This window comes from Opisthorchis viverrini (genome assembly GCF_000715545.1).
Source record: "Opisthorchis viverrini unplaced genomic scaffold opera_v5_7, whole genome shotgun sequence".
Taxonomy (NCBI): domain Eukaryota; kingdom Metazoa; phylum Platyhelminthes; class Trematoda; order Opisthorchiida; family Opisthorchiidae; genus Opisthorchis; species Opisthorchis viverrini.
Window position 1 is genome coordinate 4469484 of NW_008751663.1, and position 22893 is coordinate 4492376.

The following is a 22893-nucleotide window of genomic DNA, read 5'->3' on the forward strand; positions in this document are numbered from 1 at the left end:
ACTGGAAAACAGGGTTAGCCTCGCCCTGGAATTTGCTGCATTTTGCATTTGATTTGGCTGTTCCTAATGGGGTTTCGCACCATTTTAGTTTGTGACGAGGTTTCGTGAGGTCCGTGTATGCCAAATTGAAGTTGATAAGTTCTGTGGTCAGGTGCTTCGAAAGCAGTGTAGTGAAGGTCTGTGGAAAATCTCAACCGGATACCCCACATCTAAAAACAATACCATTTATCCGGCAAAATCGGTGCTGGAAACTGCACAAGGATCAATCAGATCTGTTGATATCGAAGAAATCCTGTATATAGATCTGGTAGGGTCGGATGGCTAACGCAGAATGACCGACTTCCACTGTGGCTCCATAGGTGGCTAACAGCTATGTGGTTCAACCATGTCCATGACTGGTTTGTGGTCGTAGCATGGAAGTTATTCACGCAGAAAGCTCGTGCCGCGAGTCCGCGCTGACCTCAAATGGGCGATGCTTCCCCAAACAACTGGAGGAGTCACTGCTCATCTGTACCGTAAGTGTCGACCCCATTTATACCACCCAACTGTGCCTCTATCGAACTTGGTCATTTGCATCACCATCGGAATGGTGATATCCGGTCTTCTTACTGGCCGAGGCAGTTGTGACATTTTCGGTATAAGTATCTTTCTGAACTTCAGAAATGAATTCGGCCGGGGCGTAAGCCCCTTACCACATCGAAATTCGTTGACCTCAGTTGAGCCAATCAACCGTACAGGTGGTATTCACTTCAGCAAAGCGCCTTCAATTATCAAGTTAGTACAATTTCCAAACCGTAGTTACCAAAAGTCATTGCATCAAGATAGCCAGGAAGTGTGAGAATGAACTGTGGAATATCTGCACTCGTTCTAAGCGGTTTGAGGTGTATGCCCGAAGTATGCTTGCACAGCACACAGAATGGGAAAGCAAAGTTTGAACAAGGAACATCTATTCAAATTGCCGATTTGTCGGACAACATGGATATTAAAATTTGCCACGTGAATCGGGCCGTGTGATCTACGATGAAAATAGCTTATTTACACTTGGGAAAAGGGTTAGGGAACTGGCAGATTCGCTTTCCGAAATGGACCATTTGGAGGATAAGGAGGATGGGCAGATGGGGACTGTTGCGTGGAGAGCTGTAAAAGCGAATGATAATTCTTGGTTGCTTAGGCCAAGGAAAGAGCTTCGTTTGGAACTAAAAGGTCCGATCCACAAAACAGTGAGTAGTAGGGCTTTTTTTTGTATAACCGTACTCGGAGCCAGTGCCTCAATGGTCTCACCTGCTTGGCTGCAGAGTACTGTCCTAGCCCGAGGTTGAATGGAATGAGGTCTAGATGTGTCAGTCCAGATGCCACTGCAAACAACAGATGCGTTTGCCACTGCATTGGGTTCTCTCCAGGTTTGAATGGTCTTTCGAACGTATCGAGTAATTCACTGGTGGCCAGCATCAACGATTGCGCGATCGTGTTGTGCGGTTATTAGGACCGACCTTTTCCAAATTCCTTCCTTTAATATGGAGATGTTGGTCGTCCGGGAGGAGGGTCTTAGTGTTTTCATGCTACTTTCGGAGCAAACAGTAGAACTTCGCCCCTCTTTAAAGTCAACAACAGTGTGGGGTCTCGCTGTGCTTCATCTTGTGGCTCCTATTGGCCTTTATAACACAATTAAACCGAACGAAATTATGGCTAATGTAGCCTGAAGGATAACCGACCACCCCGGTAACCACTTTCCAGCGCTCTTGGTTGGACTATGAGGAGAAACATCCAGTCCACACGGTCAACCGCATTAGTTAGTTGTTAACATGACTTAATGGAAGAAAAAAGGTTATACTCGATAGAGTCACAGTACAATTATATATAATATAGTTGTCACTGATGATGATGATGATGATGACAGTTTCCGTTTTCGGCTGTTCACAGGATGAAGACATCAGTTACCCTAGTTTGGGAAATATGGAGACGCGCAAACTAGGACGCCCAATGGTCAGTTGTCGTTGTTCCATGAAGACGAATTTGGAAATGGTGCGTCCGAATGAGAATCTTCGTATCACACTCTTCAACTGATGAAATCCAGGGTTTTATTCACTAAGAAGTCATGATAACACGGTCTGGATGTATCTCCTGCTTGTTAGCCACAATGGTGCAGCATATGTACGGTTGGAACGGGATTGTTACAACCTGGAGGTTTAGACTGACTGAGGGGTGCACTATTTAGGAGTTCGATCAAAACTGACCATCAGATTGTAAGAATAACAGACGTTTAATTCCAGCACGTGTTCATTTTTGCACCTAGTTGAGACCGGACCTGTTAGCGTTTTCCACACTGTCGGTAAACAGCATGGCGTCTTCTGACACCTATGCCATCGAGATTTTGTGTACATGTGACGAACGACTATTCTACGTGGTGCCCGTTCAGTCTGAATTTTGTAAGGTAAAGATAGTGGGATAAAGTGAAGAATAACGATTACTCTAATAGCTTTTCGAAGACCACAACTTGTGCGATGCACGTACTTCGGTTAGAACGGCGCACTTGGCCATTAAAATCCTGATAACGGATACGGCTAACTTTAGCACTTTCTCACTTCTAACCTCTTTTTGGAAAGCCCGGATCACTCCTAGACCGTTATTTTCTTGAAATATGATCGCATCAAGTTGAAACAATTCCCTGATTGTTGTGGTGCACTGAGAAATTTTAAATAAATAAGCATTTTCAATGGGTTGATACGCTGGACGATTCCGTTACAAACTTACTTCAGACGCTGGCTAATCTTTTTCGACTGGATAGTTGTCCAGTTCCTACAGTGTTTAGGAAGCCAAACTGATAAAACTGAAAGCATATACGGGCCATATCGCTTCAAGAGCTTTCAACCGACCAGGAAGAACTTAAAGAGATCCAGATTTACAGCCTTAGATCAGTACCAAGCTAATCGAAAGATGAGATGAGGCAAGGAATGTGCCCTATTCGTCTCTGGTGGGGAATTTTAGGACTACCCAAGGACTACCCAAAGACACGTCTGCATGAAAAGTATTCCACGGAAAACGATAAAGTAACAGGGACATAAGGGACTCAATAAAAATCAAATCATGCGGATATCAGTTCTGAAGTCCGCCTCTGTAGGCTTGATATCAACAGGTGGGTATATAGATATACACCAGTGGTGCACAATGGATATGTCAGAAATCAGTTTATCCTTTATGAGTGTAATGGGTGAGAAAGTACTATCTTAACAAGATTTGTACGATCATTCACGTTTCATAATTACAGCATCTACCACGAAACTAAGTGGAATGTGACTGGTTGCTGATAAAATCGGAATTCAAATCTTGGTGCTGACATAGTTCCTATTCCGCAGCCTATTGACAACGATGGATGAACAGTACAAAATAACCGGCAAGGCGGTAGCAAACGTTAAACATCAAGTAACCAAATTTAGCATATTTAGGGAACGTAACATCAAGATATTTTGCAGAATCAGCTTCAGCGAATGGGCACTAGTTGGTGGTACTTGGAGCCACAATAGGTGGTATGGCTTCAAGATGTCTACCACACCTCAATGTGGAAACAATCTCTGCGAATACGGACGGGTTGATTTGTGGTGACACTAACATACAGTCTTAATGTTCTGCTCAAACAATTTGGCGTCTGCTAGTGCACATGCTCTGCCAAGCAATTCGTCGGTATATCGTATAAGAACACCACCGTCGTCGTTTCAAAGATTGTGTGTAGAAAGTGAATAGAAACAGGCGCAAGCCAAATTCGTGGGTGAGTCTTCCACGCATTTCCGCCAATCCGAACGCAGTGCTTTCGGTCGGTAAAGAGGCTGTTTAAGAGAGACGGGGAAGATTTTCTGATGCTCATTCCTGAAAACGTTTGCAACGGAAGTTTTCGATCGCCTGAATCGAGGGGGCTATTAAATGTAATGAACCAGACCCCAAAGCACCATTCTGGCTTCTAGGTCCTTCAGAACGGAGACAGGCCAATGTATTCACAGTAAATCTAGGCTAGATGGCGAGATGGGCCCAAGTAGTTAGAGCGCAAATTTACCGACCGGAAGGTCCGTGGTTCGAACCCGACCTCCGCCACTCGACTTCCCCTGTCTAGGCTTGGACAAACTTGCAGTATCCCAGCCCTTGTGCAACCTTCGGGTAGCATGGCAGCTAGGCACCGAAAGGGTGTTACAGCTGAACGATTTAAATCTGGGCTACTTGTACGCAAGCTGATGCACGTCACTAGGCGCTTAGTGACGTTTCTGCAGTGACAGCCTTGGAAACACAATGTTGTCTGATTCCGGGTGCCAAATGACTTGATGAGCAAGGTTCACGATATTCTCGTCTGAGTTACAATATCATCTAACTACACCCTAGTTCCGCAAACTCAAGTAGACTTACGCCGTTCGTTGGGCTTATTGCCCAAGGCACTAGTCACAGAAACTATCACGTATAACAGCCATCCTAAGGTTGCATTAAAGAATTACCTTAGTGGACTAACTTTCTAGGATACACTGTACACAAGCATCCGACTGTTATGAAGACGGGAGAGGTATAACGAGGGCTGGATCCGGTTAGCTGACTTACTTTCCCAGTTACACTTCATCGAATTTATATTTACCAAGAAAATGAGTCGCCGTAGAACAATAATCCCTTCGACGGTGCCTGTTCGATATGTAGAGTGAAAAGCTGCTTGCTAAGAGCAAACATATACCTCCCTGGGAGTGGATGTGCGCTACAGATTTTTGAATTTAAGTTGGGTTTATCAGTATAGCATAGTGAACAGTATCCACAAAGTGTCGATAGGGCTCCAAGGCCGTTTGATACAAAAGTTCGGAAAGGTCCAGTCTGGATAAGCAACGGCGCCTCAACTGTTTGGATGCGAATATAGTCCTCAGATATGCAATTCCTCTTTGCAGCTACGCACTAGTCCTTTTCTCATGTATTTATTGCCACCAAGTGGACTGGTGCACTTACTCAAATTTAATTCTGGTTGTATCACAGTTAGCAAGGCCGAATTTACTATAACAGTCATTCAGCATTTTATCACGTCAAGCGAGCATATAGTCGGGTTCGTTTATTTGGCTTCGACTGACTACTCATTTGAACTTTTTCACTGCGGTAACCTGAACATGAATATTGACGCTAAGTGGCTCAGTTGTGGAAGCAGCCTTAAAAAGGCTGACAGAGCTAAACACTCACAGTGGCGCATATGCCAGACGCGAGTGCATGCGCTGTACTCAGGCACTGATTGGATACTCCACACACAGCACATTGTTCGGTCCCGGCTGTCGTGACTCCGTTGCCCTACGTTACCTGGGAGACGTCTTTGTTAACTCAAAATATTGACTAAACAAATTTACCAGGCCAATCCGCATACCAACAGGAATCCAAAAGTAGAGTTGCCAACATACCAGTCCAACAGTTGGATGTACAGCCCAGGCATGACATTCAAAGAGTGTGGTAACAAAAATAATAATCGTTCAGCTGTAGCGCCCTTTCGGTGCCTAGCTGCCATGCCACCCGAAGGAAGCACGAGGGCTGGGATACTGTCAGGTTGCCCAAGCCTAGACAGGGGAAGTCGAGTGGCGGAGAGCAAAGAGTGTGGTTATTATGTACAGCTGGTTTACAGGAAACAGCATCACCAAAATCAAACCACAGCTGACAAGGCACATATCTATCCGTAGTCAGCTGTTGAATCAAGATGTTCTTATACGAATACCAAAGGACTTGAGCGTAGTCCACGTTCCCCGTAGACCAGCACTTGACCGAGATATTGTTTAATGCGAGTGAATACACCAAGGTTAAGATTAAGGACGTAGTATAATCCGATGAAGTTAGTGAAGCTGGCGGACAGTAAGTTTGTGACTGTGTTTACTAACTACGAAATCAGCCACTACAGTCATAGAATAAAAGCTGTTAAAAACATTCCACAGAAAAAAGACCATCGAGTGCAAAATACTGCTCTTTTGAGCCCAGCCAAAGATTTGCGCGCTATGTAAAATAGCGAAAACCCCTTTTATGTTCTTTGGTGTAACTTAGTCCGTATGAGTTTGTCAAAGCAACTCAGCAAAAGTAACAGTTGAGACACTTATGTGGCATGGAGTTTTTCACATTTGCATCGCTACTCAAGGAAGTGAACCGCAGACGAGCGGCGGAACAACCCGTTCTCCCAATGCCAAGTTAAGGTAGTTGGAACGTGTTGCGTATGCCAGCTACCATGTATCAAGGAAATCTCGCTGCTATTTTTTGTTGGTGAAAGGTTCACCGGAAGGAGCCGTGGTAAGACAACGCGAAATGAAATATGCCACTGTTAGACTGAGCGCCGTGGAGTCCTCGCGCCTTCCTGGTTAGGGTTCACGGGATTCCCTTCGTAAGTGGCTGTGCAGCAGTGTGATTAGTGTGAGTTAACCGCCAGGCTGATTGGCAAATGTCAACTACGTGGTAGTGTTTGCTCACTAGCCGGAAAACTACGTACTGGAATCTCCTTAGAGGTTCGCGAGCTGCGCATTGTTTCTGCTCCTTAACTAAAATGGAACAGCCGTGAAGTGCTTCTCGACGGACGGAGCAATCAGCAACTAGGGAACTGAAGTCGCCATTCACTTGTCATATTAGAGATGTTAGCTGCCCTTAGCCAAACCATATCAACTCAAGCACGAAAAGGAGAATAGCAAACGACAGACATCTACGCGAACAATGACGAAACCAACTACCAAGCTGGGCTAAAAAGCCAAACAACTAATGAATTCACCAGTTATCAAAATTTCTCAAATGCCTCTCGGCTTTCAGCACAGGTTGACTTCACCTGCAGGGTGAAACCTCGATTGAAGTTTCAGAATGCTTTCACTGACAACTATGGTCAGATTCTGTCTCCTATTTCAATGACGGTTGGCAATTGGTACTGATGTCTTCCTACTCTGACATAATGCTCAGATGCTTTTTCAAAGACGTGGAAACATTACTCCCTTGCAACCAAAGTTAAAGAAACAAATCCTTCCAACCGAAGTTTCGGTAACCCTTGGTCCTCCAATCAACCGATGTAGTTGACAAGAGACTCTGCAACTAAAACATACTATGCTTTCGATCCAGATTTATTAATCGACGATTGCTTCAACAGGTTTGTGTTACAACAAACCGGTAATGAACCGATGCGTCACATCGCTGAACGCTTTTAGACTATATCTGGTTTGACTTAGCTGATAATTTAACCTCGTTCGTCGGAACATTTCATAGTTGGAGTGCCGATCGACGGTAGGATAGAGCATCGCACGGCAAACCTATACAGCTTGGGTTACTAATAATCATGGCTGTTTAGGCCGTTGCGCAAAATAAATCTCCGCGACAACTTATCGTCCCTAGTAGTCTAGTTTCGTTTTGCTAGATGGAAATTGCGGGAGTTTCTGATGACCTGGATGACGGAAGCTGACAACTATACCACAGATTCATATGGTGTGGTACGCACGTGTGATTAACAGATACGAAACAGTCTTGAATATCTTGGGCATCCGATTCAGACAAAAAGAAAGATTCTATTATGTCTTCATTGAATCTGTTTGAATTTCATCATTCAAGTACGGTGCGCAGTAGGTTCTTATTGGTCAGCTTGGCTAAATGAAGCACCCAAAAGGAAATTGCAAAGTCTATTCTGGGAGGAATAATGGGAAAAATGGAACTCCAACTCGCGCAAAAGGCTGTTGGCCTCTCCCTATTGGCGAAGAAATTGTACATCCAATAGTATAATCACCTAAACTTACTAATCATGTGACGCTGTCAGTGATAACGTGACGACGATGAAATCCGCGAAATAATTTCAACTTCTACGGCATCAGAGTACATACAAAGCGCATGTACGCGCAGGCACATTTGGCATCTCAGCCCGTGTGCTTTTTTTGGGCGGTAAGGCAGCTATGACGCGAAAGGGTGTTACGGTTGAACGCCTATTCATAGTATCATTAGACCTGGCAGCCGAACACCGTATCTGGGCAGCATGTATCCAAGAAAGTTCTGAGACCGAATAATTCTGTCTCAGAAGACAGAAGCGAGGTTTATAATTAAACTAAGTCAAGACGCTACGATCAAATAGTTTGGTCCGCGCAGTGGAGTTCGGAACCAGAATGTCCCTTGCTCCACTAGAGAGAATGTTGTGGTTCACGTCAATGGTTTGTTATTAGGCTGCCGTTGTCCGAGTGTGCAGGAGACACGTTTCGAAGCAGAAACTAATGGTGGATCATTGGGGGCAAGAATTGCTGCTGCTGTTGCGTAACTGTAATATATTCGATACGAACTTGTCTTGCCCTTCAAAAGGGGAGTAAAACAATCAAAAGAATTGGGAAAAATATGTGGACTAGTTTGGCTACCCAGCAGACAGAAAAACCACGTACGGTGTACAACCTACTAGTACGTTCAAGAAATGTAAAATAACACTATGATATGGAATGATCAGTTTTCGTTGTAAGGTAAAAAGGTTTAGTCAGTGTGCTGACAGGCTGAGATATCTGGTGAATGTTCATAGAGCTAGCCTCAGCAAGCAGTCGGTTGTTCACCTCAGCCAACATATCCATCACAGAACAGCTCATGCCGTGAAGACGGAAAACATCCACAAATGTCGAAATATACCAACTTCCACCTGTTTCCGAACGCCATGAAACAAATCCAGGAAGCGTGGAATATACAATGACGCAGTCACTCATATGCGGCAAGGACAACCAAGATGAGGGATCCAGAGAATGTTCTGGGGGAACAAATCCGATTGACTGGGATTGTTGTGTCCGTACTAGTACTCCTCGGTCACGCTGCTCACCGCGGCAAGCTTGGATCACCAGGAGTTTGGGCTTTCCTGCCAATCCGGGGCATTTCGGGTTGGTGAAGTTGGAGACCATGTCATCAATGCTGACAAGTGAGCCGTCGCTGGCAATCAAATGATGCTCCATACCATGTGCGAGGATGAAAAGACCACCAGCATGGACGTCTTTATGTTCTGGTTTCTGAGAAAACTCCCTTACTGCTCTCTCCAACTGAACTGCTGTTGGGTCCTGCAGCACAGCTACACTGTAAGAAAAGGTTTGAAATAGGACAACGAGCCTTTCAACATCTATAGATGAACCTGTACGAGTTGAGACGCCAGATGTCTGGGAATAGTTCTCTATATTAACGATCAATATATAGCCACAAGGATTAGAAGACACTGAATAGGGCTTGAAAGATCGAACTGTCCTTGTGGTCGGTTGATCAACACTCATTACTATCTGTGATTCTTCCAGCTTATTCAGTTCGATATCCATTGCCTGAATCACACTCTCCTGATTGGTTTCTTGAAGGGCGCTGCGAAAATTCCCAAAAGCCAGAGGACCACATCTGGGCAGGGTATCCAAAAAAATGCGCAATCGATCTTTTGGTACAACTGGTGACAAGATTCTCTGACGCTGTTCTTCCGAAATAATACGAACAGACTCCAGGTGATCTAAAATTTCTTCAAGCCGGGTAATATTGTTCAATAAATAAACGCGCATGGTGCGCAGTAATCCCCGGTGTTCGTTGTCCATAAGGTTCAAAAAACTCTATCGTTGTGTATTCAATTGCAAACCGTTGGCACTTCTCGAGTGAATAAAGTTGGATCCCATGATCCCAGCTGAAAAGTATAAAAGCAATTCTGGAAAGAAGGTTCAATGCAGGTTACAAAATAAAACTACCTTCCTCAGAGCTAGTGCAAACAGCCAAAAGTTTAGCATTGGCGGTAAAGTAGGTTTGACTCGGGATTCCAATATGAGGAGCTGTGTTAAAAAATTCTCATCGGGGAACTAGTCAGGGTGTTTTCAATCAATTGGGGAAAAGCTTGGAACTGATTGAGAAGTTATCGTCTCAGAAGGGGTTGGTAAAGAATCGGCAGTCAAAGTGTTCAATGCACCGAAACTTTGCCATAAGTAGTGTCATGACTATATAACCCATACCTTTGCATAACCCATTAACTCGTGATTCTCACTATTTTCAGCTCATGTACTACAGTTATTAGACGATTAAAGCGTACACTACGTCTTCCTGTTCCGTCTCCCTTCTAATCCCGTCCTGGAACTACTCGACTCTCCTCTCGCAACAATCGTCTAGAAAAAAAATATGGATCATATTCTCCGACCTACGGTTTTTGATGCTGATCCTCACTCATCAGATGGCATGACATGAAGGACTCATTGGTTCCGTACTTTCAAAGCTTACATTAACTCAATCAAACCCGAAGGTCTAAATAAATCGGAAACTCCTATTCGTCACATCGATCTACAGTGTATGACTTCATTGCAGAATGCAGCGACTACAATTATGCGATAACCTTGCTGGAAAAACTTTACATCCGCCCGAAAAATATCGTGTATGTACGTCATCTTTTAGCCACATACAAACAAGAACCTGGTCAAGATGTCGACCAATTCGTTCAAAAACTGAAATCGCTTGCTAAAGACTGTGAATTCAAAGCAGTATCTGCTGTGGAACATACAAACGAAGCAGTTCGGGATGCTCTGATAACCGGAATGCAGTCGAATACCATTCGGGAGAAACTGCTAACGTGGCATGAATTGGACCTTGACAAAGCCCATGAAGCCGCACGAGCTCTCGAACTTGCACAAAAACAGTCACAATCATACATATACAGACAACCCGTTACTTGTTCGGTATCTACTCCTTTACCCATTGTTAATTCCGAAACAACAGTTTCGGCCGCTACACAACAAACATGTTACTTTTGTGGCAACCCCAAGCACCCTCGTTATAAGTGTCCCGCTAAAGAATCAGTGTGCAAGAGTTGTGGAAAAATTGGACATTTTCAACGTGTCTGTAGGTCCAAAGCCTCGAAATATCACGCGGGTTCAGCTCAAGACTCCTCAATCTCCTCGCTATTTTGTGCTGCTGCTCCCAATTGCCTATCCAAAACTACAACAGATATTTTGGTCAACGGCGTTGTTGTCCGAGCTCTCATTGATACCGGCAGCTCCAGAAGTTTCGTTTCTTCATCAATCCTGCAAACTCATAACTGGGAGCTATTTCCGTACGACTCTGTGATAACAATGGCGTCGACGATACATTCATGTTCCACCAAAGGTTATTGCCTTGTGTCCATTCAGTACAAGGATGCTATATACGAACGTTTCAGACTTTGTGTATTACCGAACCTTTGTGCAGACGTCCTTCTCGGACATGACTTTCTGGGGTTACATGATAAAGTCGAAATTCCATTCGGTGGTCAACGGGGTACCCTAACTGTATGTGGCGTAACATCCGCAAAACTGGAATCTCCATCCTTATTCACCAATCTTGCTCCAAATTACAAACCGATCGCCACAAAATCTCGTCGTCATACACCGGAAGATGAACAATTCATACAAACGGAAGTAGACCAAATGCTTACCGATGGCATAATCGAACCATCAAATTCTCCGTGGAGAGCACAAGTGCTCGTTACCCGCAATGCAAATCACAAGAGACGCATGGTGATAGACTACAGCCAGACAATCAATCGCTTCACCTACCTTGACGCTTATCCTTTACCAAGGCTCGACCAAATGATTGAAACCATCGCACGCTACACTGTCTACAGCACACTGGATCTCCAGAGTGCATATCATCAGGTTCCAATAATCGAGTCAGACAAGCCATTCACAGCGTTCGAAGCTGGGGGGAACCTATACCAGTTTCGGCGCATTCCTTTTGGAGTGACAAACGGGGTCGCGTGTTTTCAGCGAACGCTGAACAATATAATCAAAGCCGAACAGGTAAAAGACACATTCGCTTATATCGATAACGTCACTATATGCGGCAAAACGAGAGATGAACATGACCGTAATCTTAGGCATTTTCTCGATGTCGCAAAAACATACAATATTACTTTGAACGATACGAAAAGCAGCTTCGCAACTGAAGAGATTACTCTCTTAGGTTACAAGGTCTCCAAAGGTATTATAAGACCTGACCCAGAACGCATGCGCCCCATAAGAGAACTCCCACTTCCAGAGAACGGGAAATCGCAGCAAAGAGCCGTTGGTTTGTTTGCCTACTATTCACAGTGGATACCGGCGTTCTCTGACAAAATTCATCCATTGGTTAAAAACAAAATATTTCCGCTCCCGGAGAATGCCCGAACAGCATTTGAGAACCTTAAACACGAACTAGAAAATGCGATGGTAGTTACTGTCGACTACAATATTCCTCTCGTTGTTGAAACTGATGCGTCCGACATCGCTATTGGTGCATCCCTGAGCCAGGGTAGCCGGCCGGTCGCCTTTTTCTCCAGAACCTTGACTGCAAGCGAGAAAAATCATTCTGCTGTTGAAAAAGAAGCATATGCTATAGTTGAAGCGATCCGCAAATGGCGCCACTATCTCCTCGGGAGACATTTTAAATTGATTACGGATCAACGTTCGGTAGCCTTTATGTATGGGAACCAACAGAAAAGTAAAATAAAGAACGACAAGATTGAACGGTGGAAAATCGAGTTGGCAGGGTACAACTACGACGTCGTCTATAGACCTGGAACAGATAACCGCGTTGCTGATACCCTATCTCGTAACCTTTGTGCCAACATTACTGGGACGGAAAAACTTGAAGAGCTTCACAACATATTATGCCATCCCGGGGTCACGAGATTTGCACATTTTGTTCGTTCTAAGAATCTTCCTTTTTCAGTCAGCGATATCCGACGTGTGGTGTCCAACTGTTCCACTTGCTCCGAGCTCAAACCAAAATTTTGTGACACCTTTCGTGGCCAGCTTATCAAAGCCACACAACCGTTCGAACGCCTTAGTATCGACTTTAAAGGCCCACTTCCCTCAAACACTCGTAATAAGTACCTCTTAACAATCGTTGACGAGTATTCTCGATTCCCTTTTGCTTATCCCTGCGCCGATACGTCCTCTTCCACTGTAATTCGTTGTTTGAGTCAACTGTTTTCACTGTTTGGTATGCCTGCTTATATTCACTCAGATCGCGGTTCTGCATTCATATCAACTGAACTCAAACAATTTTTGTTCGATAAAGGCGTTGCCAGTAGTCACACCGCTGCATATAATCCACAATGTAATGGTCAGGTTGAACGACTTAATGGTACCCTTTGGAAGACCATCTGCCTGGCTCTAAAATCGCGCGGCTTGCCTGTCACACATTGGGAGGCTGTCCTCCTTGATGCTCTTCACTGTATCAGATCCCTGTTATGTACTAGTATCAACTGTACCCCACACGAACGTTTTATGCCGTTCACACGACGATCAGCCAACGGTGCCTCCCTAACTACCTGGCTTACTGTCCCTGGACCAATCTTTTTAAAACGCAATGATCGAGTCTCTAAATATGACCCCCTGGTAGAGGAAGTGGAACTCGTCTCTTGTAATCCACAGTACGCCCACATAGTTCGTCCAAATGGCAAACACGAAACCGTATCCTTGCACCGCTTGGCTCCCAAAGGCAACGACACAGAACAGGGACCAATACATATCGCCGAACAAGGGGAGCCTTACACAACACCAACAATCCACCGTGGTTGCTCAGAAACTGAACTTTTGCCTATTAACGATGCCTCGCCATCCCATTCTAGTGCAGATCCAGGAAATCACTTGGACATTCTTATCCGACAACAGCGCACTCACCCATATAATCTACACAACAGAGAGGCGTAAGCGACTCCATGTAACTATTACAGCCTTATTTTTTTTACATTCTTTCTCGGCAAAGTACACATTTATTCCAAGGCGGGGAGAATGTCATGACTACATAACCCACACCTTTGCATAACCCATTAACTCGTGATTCTCACTCTATTTTCAGCTCATGTACTACAGTTATTAGACGATTAAAGCGTACACTACGTCTTCCTGTTCCGTCTTCCTTCTAATCCCGTCCTGGAACTACTCGACTCTCGCAACAAGTAGCCAGAATGAGACGTCAAGGTTCGTCGTCACATCCACTTTATGACACGCCTGGTAACCGACTAACAATAGATATAAATCGATATTTAGACGTCCAATTTTATCCGCCAAACAAACCTCAATTTCAAGAGGGCTAACGCTAGTGTGGTCTTTTACATGCAATATGAGAAAATCCCACTTTCAATTTTGTACCGAATTAGGATCTGGGGTAGCAGTAAAGCTGTCGTTCTGAACAGAACTGTAGAAGGTCCTCGACGGGGCAAAACGGCTGTGGTTAGACCGCGAATTTACTGACCGGAAGGTCCGTGGTTCGAACCCAACCTCTGCCTCTCGACTTCCCATGTCTAAACTTGGGCAACCTGAGAGTATCCCAGCCCTCGTGTTTCATTCTGGTGGCATGGCAGTTAAACGCCGAAGGGGCACTGCAGCTGAATGACCACTCCCATCTCTTGACGGTATCAAACATTACGAATCAGTTGTTGGAATGGGAATTGCTGTCTGCAATTGCACAAGGTGCAGGATACCCTGCTTGTGGAACTCTGCAACAATCTACTTTACCGTGGTGTGGCGGTTTGTGTACCTCAGAGACCCACTGAGCTATACTGGGGGAGGGGTCCACGCGACGACCACAGTCTCTCATACCAAGTTGGTCAATGGTTAGAGGTCTGACAAACAGTCTCCTGGCCCTTCAGGTTGAGGGTTGGAACATGTGGCGACTTGTTCCGTAGAAATGGTAATGCACTTGCGTTTTCCGCCAAACACCGCTGCCTTGCGGTTAGGCTTTTGGGCCAAAGGCTTTGGTCGAGGACCATAGTCGTCCTCTTGGCTAGGTGTGGGCGCCTTTACAGTAGCCCAGCCCTCGTGCAAGCGTGACACTTAAAACTAACAACTCTCATGCTCCATCGACCGGTCGCCTTACTTGCTACAAGCAGCAGGGCGGGTAAGCGAAAACAGGCTACTGTTGACGCATCCCTTCTTCATCTTTCACATAATTTTCCTTCTCGCTCTCCCCACCGCATTAATAACTCTCTCCTTGTAGGCCCAGCACTTAGGACTGATGACTCTGTCCGCCATGCATCGGTTTGCGTGCAGCATCTGCTCGTCACATGGCGCCGATATCCTCAGGTATCTCCAAATAACTCTTCAAGCCTCGACACCCAGTCTATCTGGCCGCGTTTCATGTCCACACTGCAAAGCAAGGAAGACACCCGACCTAAAGCTGCTACCTTGACGTGGTGGTCAGGCTTCAGTGCTGCAATAATCCCGCGGGCTACACTGGCTGGAACTTCGTTCCACAAGGGGCAACCATGCCAGGAAGGCCAAAGGGGAGCAGCCAGACCAAGAGCAGCGAGACCCCGTACTACGAGTAATCGTGCTACGAGGCGGTCTGGGGGTAAAGTCGTACTGTCCTCTGCGACAGGAGTGTGAAGGCAGTAAGGTGTTTCCCCCAGGCGACCAGCATGTCCATATTTATGGAAGCAGCGATGCTGCCTTCCCCCGAGGAAGGACGGGTTAGAAAAGGTCGGCCCCAAAAACCGCACACTCCGATCGCCCAACGGTTGACCGTGACCGCCGGCGCATTATCCAATACGGTTTTCGCACAACCACGAGGGAAGGGTGGGAGAGCCAGAGGCGGTCAAACAATGACTTGGCAGCGAAGTATGAAAGCCATTACCAGCAAACTCAGCTGCGCTGGTCACTGCCGTCTTCCTGGATGGGGACCCCGAGACGGGCCACATCAATGGCTAGAGACATTATCAGACATGGCCCAGTCGCGCCCTCAATGGCGCTCGTGCACAAAGCTATTGACTTCAATGCATAGCTCCTTTTCCAACCCCCCACTTGACAGCCCACTGACAGTGCTGGATTTATGCACCAATTTACCAGCTCGCGTACGCGGTGCGCAGCTACCTACCCCTCCCCGAAATCATCGGTGAACGAAAGTACGGCAGCTACAACCACTGTACGACAAGTACGCGGTTCTTACAGCTGACAATGATGATGATGATGATGCAAGGAAGACAACAAGCTGCTATTGCACTCACAATGGCCTCGCTTGGCATTGATTTGTGCCTGTCACAGAAACGAGATCATCATCATCATCATCACCGACGGCATGACATCAGTGTTTAGCACCGTACAACCATGATTTATTTGAAAGCCTTATTATAAAGAAGAGGATAAAGGTGGATGGGGAAGGGACTTGGTGATAGCTTACTACACCTCCAATCTGGATATAAACTGACAAAAAGATCGCCACTGATATCGGTTGGCAGCTGTCATGAATATTGTTTGTGTTCACATTGTCTTTTTGCATTAACCATGGTTTCGCTTTCACTTTCGGCGCTATTCATTCTACGCTATTCTCGTTCTCGCGCTCAATCAGAATCGATATTCTATTCATAACAATTTACTTGTCTAAGAATAGAACGGAACCGTTGCTGCGACCCAAGTGTTTCGACACACACCCAAATGCTCCAGACGCAACAACGCGTTGGAATCATTGGTTCTGGACCGTCTCTGGGCAATGTTGAGTCACCGAATCCAAATGAACTCGAGACTTTGATCCATTTTGTGGATGCACTTGTATGTCTTTACATCGCTGACTGTCCCGATTACGAATCCCCTATCAGTACACTTGAACAGTTGTACGTTCGTCCTGAGAATAAAATTTATGCTCGCCATCTTCTATAAACTTGCAAACAAGACACCAGTCAAGATGTTGATCATTTTGTTCAGAGGCTTAACTCTTTGGCCTAAAATTGTGGTTTCAAGCCATCAAAACGAAAGTGTACGCGATGCTCTGATCAACGGACTTCAGTCTACTATCATCAGAGAAAGACTTCTGGCTCAAAATGAACTCACTCTCGATGAAGCATATAAATTGACTGGGTGATTAGAATTGGCCCACAAACAAGCTCAGTCATATTCGCACAACGAGGCGATAGCAATTTCTGTCGCTGCAGCACCTTTAAAGACATCTACAGTTACCCGTTAAGGCTGAATCTCCCATCATTCTACACCTCATCTTTCGCCAATTAATTCTCAGAGATGTTACTTTTGCGGTCGTTCCAGGCATCTACGGTCGAAATGCCTCGCAATAGAAGCAAAAAAGGCCATTTTTAGCGTGTTTGTCTATCCAAATCTGTAACAAATCACTCAAATTGCACGACGGACTCGGCTTTATCTTCCCTGTTGATTGCTGCGGCCCCGGAATGCTTGTTCCGCATGGTGACCAGCATAAAGGTGAACGGGATATCGCTTCGGGCCCTCATAGACACAGGAAGTTAGAGCAGTTATATATCTCCTTTGATGGTTCGCAAACATGGCTGGAAGATATATGTTAACGATTCTGTGATTACCACGGCATCTACCTCTCTGACACGTTCAACCAGAGGCTACTGCTACGCATCCAGCGATCACAGGGTTACTGTTTACAAAAAATCAAACTATTGGTATTACCCAATCTATGTGCTGACGTGCTGCTGGTCCATGACTTACTTGGTCTACATAACAAAGTTGAAATCGCATTCGGTGGGAACCGAGATCCATTCGCCCTCTGCGGTCTACCTATTGCTACGGTCTAATGACCTCTTTTTGCTAACCTCTCACCCGATCGCAAGCCTATCGCTACGAAATCACGACATCATAATCCTGACGATGAACCATCCATCCGTTCTGAAGTAAACCGACTATTGGATGAAGGTATAATTGAATCTCCGAATTATCCCTGGAGGGCTCAAGTACTGGTCACGAAAAATTCAAACCACAAAAGACGCATGGCAGTGGACTACAGTCAAACAATTAATCGGTTCACATACCTAGACGCGGATCCGTTACCGCGACTGGATAAAATGATCAACGTTCCAATCAGTGAGAAAGACAAATCGTACACGGCTTTTGAAGCATGCGCAGAACTGCTTCAGTTCCATCGTATACCTTTCGGTGAAGCCAACGGAGTAGCATGCTTTCAACGAACCATTGACCATATAATCGAGTTTGAGAACCTGAGTGGCACCCACGCTTACATCGACAACGTCACTATTTGTGGGACTACCCAAATTGAGCATGACCAGAACCCCAAATCTTTCTTTGAAGTAATAAGAAAATATGGAATTACTGCAAGAAAAGCATCACAGCAGCCAAACGAATACGCCTTCTCGGCTATGAAGTCTCTAAAAGAATTGTCAAACCAGATCCTGAACTAATGAATCCCATTCGTGAACTCCCTCAACTACATGACGCTAAATCACAGCAGAGTTGTTGGTATGTTTGCTTATTATTCGCAGTGGATACCATGCTTCTCTGACAAAACCAGTGTGCTTGTCAGAAATAAGACTTTCCCCTTACTGGAGCGTGTACAACAGTCCCTCAAACCCTTAAGAAATGAGTTAGAGAACGCCATGGTTGTGATAGTCGACTGCAACGCACCATTGGTTGTCGAGACTGATGCCTCAGACATAGCCATTGCTGCATCTCTGACTCACAAGGGCCGAACGGTGGTCTCCTTTTTTAGAACACCGACACCGAGCGAAAAGAATCACTTTGCTATTGAGAAAAAGGCATACGCCATCGTTGAGTCTATTCATAAATAGAAGCATTATCTCTTTGGGAAGCATCAAGCTTATCACTGACCAGCGGTCAGTTTCCTTTATGTATGATATGTCGAAGTAAGATAAAAATGATAAAATCCAGCGGTGCAAAATGGAACTCCCCACTTTTAGCTATGATGTCAGCTACAGACCGGGAAAAGGCAATCTGGTTGCTGACACCTTGCCGCGTAACCTATGAGCCAATGTGATCGGCGATGGTAAATTAAAAGAAAATCACGATTGCTTGTGCCATCCTGGAATTACTCGCATGCACCACTTTGTTCTTTCCAAAAACTTGCCGTTTTCCCTCCAAGATGTCAAAGAAATCACCACAAGGTGTACGGTTTGTGCCGCCATCAAGCCGCAGTTTTACAAACCACCCCCGCTAAGCTCATCAAAGCGACTCAACCATTCGAACGAATTGGCATCGATTTTAAAGGACCTCTACCTTCTGTTACTCGAAACTGATATCTCCTTACCATCGTTGATGAGTTTTCCCGTTTGCCCTTCCAGGCGCAGATACATGTGCGTCTACAGTCAGTAAATGTCTACGTGAGTTATTCTCTTTGTTTGGCATTGCTACATACGTACATTCGGATCGCGCCTCCTTATTCATATCTGACGAACTGTCCACATTCATACATGACAGAGGAGTTTGCACAAGCAGAACAACTTCTTATAATCCCCAGGGGAACGGGCAAATGGAACGCCTCAACGGGACACTCTGGAACGCAATCCAGTCCAGACTCAAGACGAAAGGCCTTCAAATCTGTCACTGGGAGTCGGCTCTATCAGATGCCCTCCACTCTATACGTCCCTCCTCTACGTCTCCACGAATGCCACTCCACATGAACGGATGCTCCGGCTTGAACGTCGGTTATCCAGTGGTTTATCAATACCAACGTGGTTAACTATTCGAAGACCTGTTTTACTGAAAGTATGAACCCGTCGTTGAGGAAGTCGAACTTATAAATTGCAATCCACACTACGCCCATGTTCGTTTTCCCGGCGGAAAAGAAGGCACTGTATCCGTCCACCATCTCGCTCCTTGTGATCGCACACGTCAACAATTTCACGCGTACCCCATCCAGTGAAGGCAAGATTATTTATACACCCCCTCCGTCTGACTTGTACGCGCCTCCGCTCAATGAAATTGAAGGTAATATCGATCGTACTTCAGTCCCACCCCCGTGCCCGGGTGATACACCTGCACCTCCAAATACATATGACTCTAGCATTTCTGATTTAGCCAGGTTCCAGCAGCTTACGCGCCCCTACATCTTAAGAAACCGAGAAGCCTGACAACACCTATCATCACTCATTAGATTTTTACGATAATTCATCCAGTACTTGTGTCCAAGTCATTCCCCTCTACAAACAATCGAACGACCCGGGTGAATGTCACCAATTTTCTGTGTTCACACCATGGCTTCGCTTTCACTTTCAGCTTATGTAGTCTATTCTTAGACAAGTACAGCGCTATTCATTCTACGCCATTCACTCTTGTTCTAGCACTCAGTCAGAATCGATTCGAAAGCAGCCATACCTTGCAGCGTCTTCAACCAGCCGCAGTGAGGATCACACACTCCCCATCCTGGAAGGCGATTAGCAACGATAGGACCCAAGAGTTTCGTAATCTTCCTCATACCCCTTTGCCAAGTCAAGTGTGGGCCACCTCTCTGTTTCCATCACTCTGATTTGGATATGGAAGACAGCACTCTCTTCGACAAACGATGGCCGGGCATATGCGACACATGTTCCAACCAACACAGCCTTCGAAACTGGACATATTCTTCAATGGAAGTACCCGTCGCACGACGGAAAACTCGTCTTCTACTTGCCTCGTTACGCATACGACGACACCACCCCATACGAGCTATGGTTCTGAGACAACGATTGTCGAACATCTGAAGACGTCTCAGCTCTGCTGCTCGAACAGGCCAATTCTCACAGCCATACGAGAAAACAGCCCGCACTGTAGCTTGATACGCACGTCCCTTGATAATCGTAGATACACAACTTTGACGCCATAGGCGTCCCAAATTAGCAAACGCGAACCGGGACTTGTGCATTGACCTTATCCGTCACACTTCGTTTGGAACTAATATAACTTCCAACATATGGAAAACGCTCCACAACTTCCAGTACCTCTCCCTGGATCGTAACTAGCGTGTTCCGTCGTTTCAAATAGTCTTCTACAGAATGTTCACTGGGGCTTCCAGATCTACAGGCTTCTCATAAACAATGGAAACAATATAATCTTTTTCCCTTGTCAATCTTTCGGCGCCTAACTTCCACTCCGCTCGAGTGTTAAAACCCCACGCCGATGCAGCTTTACAGCTCGCAATTAGGAGCTGCTGAAGCCGAGAAGCATATGCCGCAGAAGATTGGCCGAAGGTACGGGCTGCATGTCGATCGGGCAATAAGGCGAACTCTGAATGGCCAGAAGCCTGGACGCAACAGCCAATCATAACCCAGTAGTGGCTGAACCCGGTTGCCAAGGCCACACACACCATATGTCAGGTGCTTTACAAGTGTTTCCGAACTGGTTTTGGGCGTTAATATATGCTGTGCACCTTTGGTGGTTCTTTTGACCTAAGAAGGTTCAGAGTGACAACTAAGTTGAAGAATATACCGCGGTTACTCCGAAGGAGGCGCGCGTGTTGAAATGCCTCTAAGTTATCTCAATCTAGATAGTGCAGTGCTTGGTGCCTTTATTTTGTTTCCATTATAACATTACTTATTTCATCAATTACATAGTCGTTTTTTTAGAATACGGAACACTACAAAAACGCGCACTTGTACAAATTCACGCAATAAAACGTGGTCATATGACTCGACTCCCTCTTCTGATTTCGCTCGCGCTTGCAGCAGTCATTCGAGAGTATCACGTGCTAAGTCTGGCACCAAAGCATTTCAGACCATCTTCAGAATTTATTGTACGTGGGAACTGTTCAAAATAGGACACCTGGACTACCATGACTTGGGCCAACGACGAACTGTTTTAAAGAGAACAATTATCAGTGAGTCTTTTCCAATTGAGCTCTTTGTTGTTGTATACCGAATCTAGCGTTAACATTTTTTCTTTGCCAACCACTCCTGGCAAAGTAACCTATTGTGTAATCAGAGCACTTCAACAGGAGAAATTAGGCTCCCGGCGTTGGGTCCGAAACACGTATCTTCTCATAATTTGATTCGTGATCTAATCCTCTACCCAACTAAGCCAATATGCGTGGCCCATGAAAGGTCTTTCGTGGTTCCTGAACTCTTCCATCTAAATTATCGTCGCTTCCGAGAAGTGCCAATTCTTACTTGTGCCCTGTTCGGACAGGCTCTTCAGCTTTGACCCAGCAAACATAGGCCGGGGACATAGTAAGAAGTTTTTCGAGCTCAGAGCGCCCAGTTCCAGTAAGCAATTTTTTCTCATTCTGAGCAGTAAATGCGTGGAATATCCACTTTCAGGCGGTTCTCCAAGCTCCTTCTAAAACCCAATTCAAAACACTATTAGGTACTCATTGCTGCGAGCCCCCGCGCTGCCGGGCATTCTGGTCTACGCTGAAAAATCAAAGTGCAGTGCCACACCATTGTTCTCACTCGTGACTTCCAGGGCAAGGACAGCTGCCGAACGACAAGAACGAAATGGGCCCTGGAAACCTGGGAAAAGCCCCGACCTTGTGAGGCATTCGGTAAGTCTGTGAGTTCATGCAGGGCCAGAGTATGTTCAGAAAATTCTGGGACACACGCTTATAACCAACTGCGATTAATAGTACTGACCGATCGATTAAATCGAACGGGCATTGGCGCGTCGAGTGACGCCAAGACTTGCAATGTTCCCACACCTGATGGAGTGAGAGGTTGGAGCGACGTGCCGTAGGAGCACACCCTAGATTTCTCTTAACCCGTGGTTCTGAAAACGAAACTTTATCATAAAGTTTTGGCATTTCATAATAATTATTCGAGCCCTCTTCATGTGCCGCAGTTTTATTTGAAGTTGTTGAAACGACCTCGGAGTCAACTGTGGGCGCTTAATTCGTATTTTATGAATGTCGGGGGCTTTGCGCATCGCCTTTATGATAATTTTGTGGAAACGCTGTTTTCTCCGCGTGTTTTCGTACGCAATACATTCAGAAATAATCTCAGAACGGCCTAGACACTAAAGGCGTCCAGTACGTCGGCGCGAACCCGAACCAGAGCGGCCATTCGCGACCATGGATGTGTCTTTTCATCCTTCACGGCATTTGAGAAGACCTTAAATCAATACATGAAGGATAACTTTGTGATATTTGTGCGTTCATCCATTTATCGAAGCACCAACACTATTTTGCGTTACGAATGGGTGTACTACAAATGCAGCAGGCGCCCTCCAAGAAAAACGGAGAGCCGTGGAATCCGAAGAAGCTAGTAAGCCG

General features: G+C 45.6%; 1 protein-coding gene across 1 annotated transcript; it reads right to left on the reverse strand.

The window, feature by feature from the left end:
* Positions 1–8411: 8411 nt before the first annotated feature.
* Positions 8412–9530, reverse strand: T265_00765 (hypothetical protein; the record flags this gene model as incomplete). Its single annotated transcript, XM_009164614.1, has 1 exon — positions 8412–9530. One exon carries the CDS (start codon positions 9528–9530, stop codon positions 8412–8414), a length of 1119 nt encoding a protein of 372 aa, XP_009162878.1.
* Positions 9531–22893: the final 13363 nt, after the last annotated feature.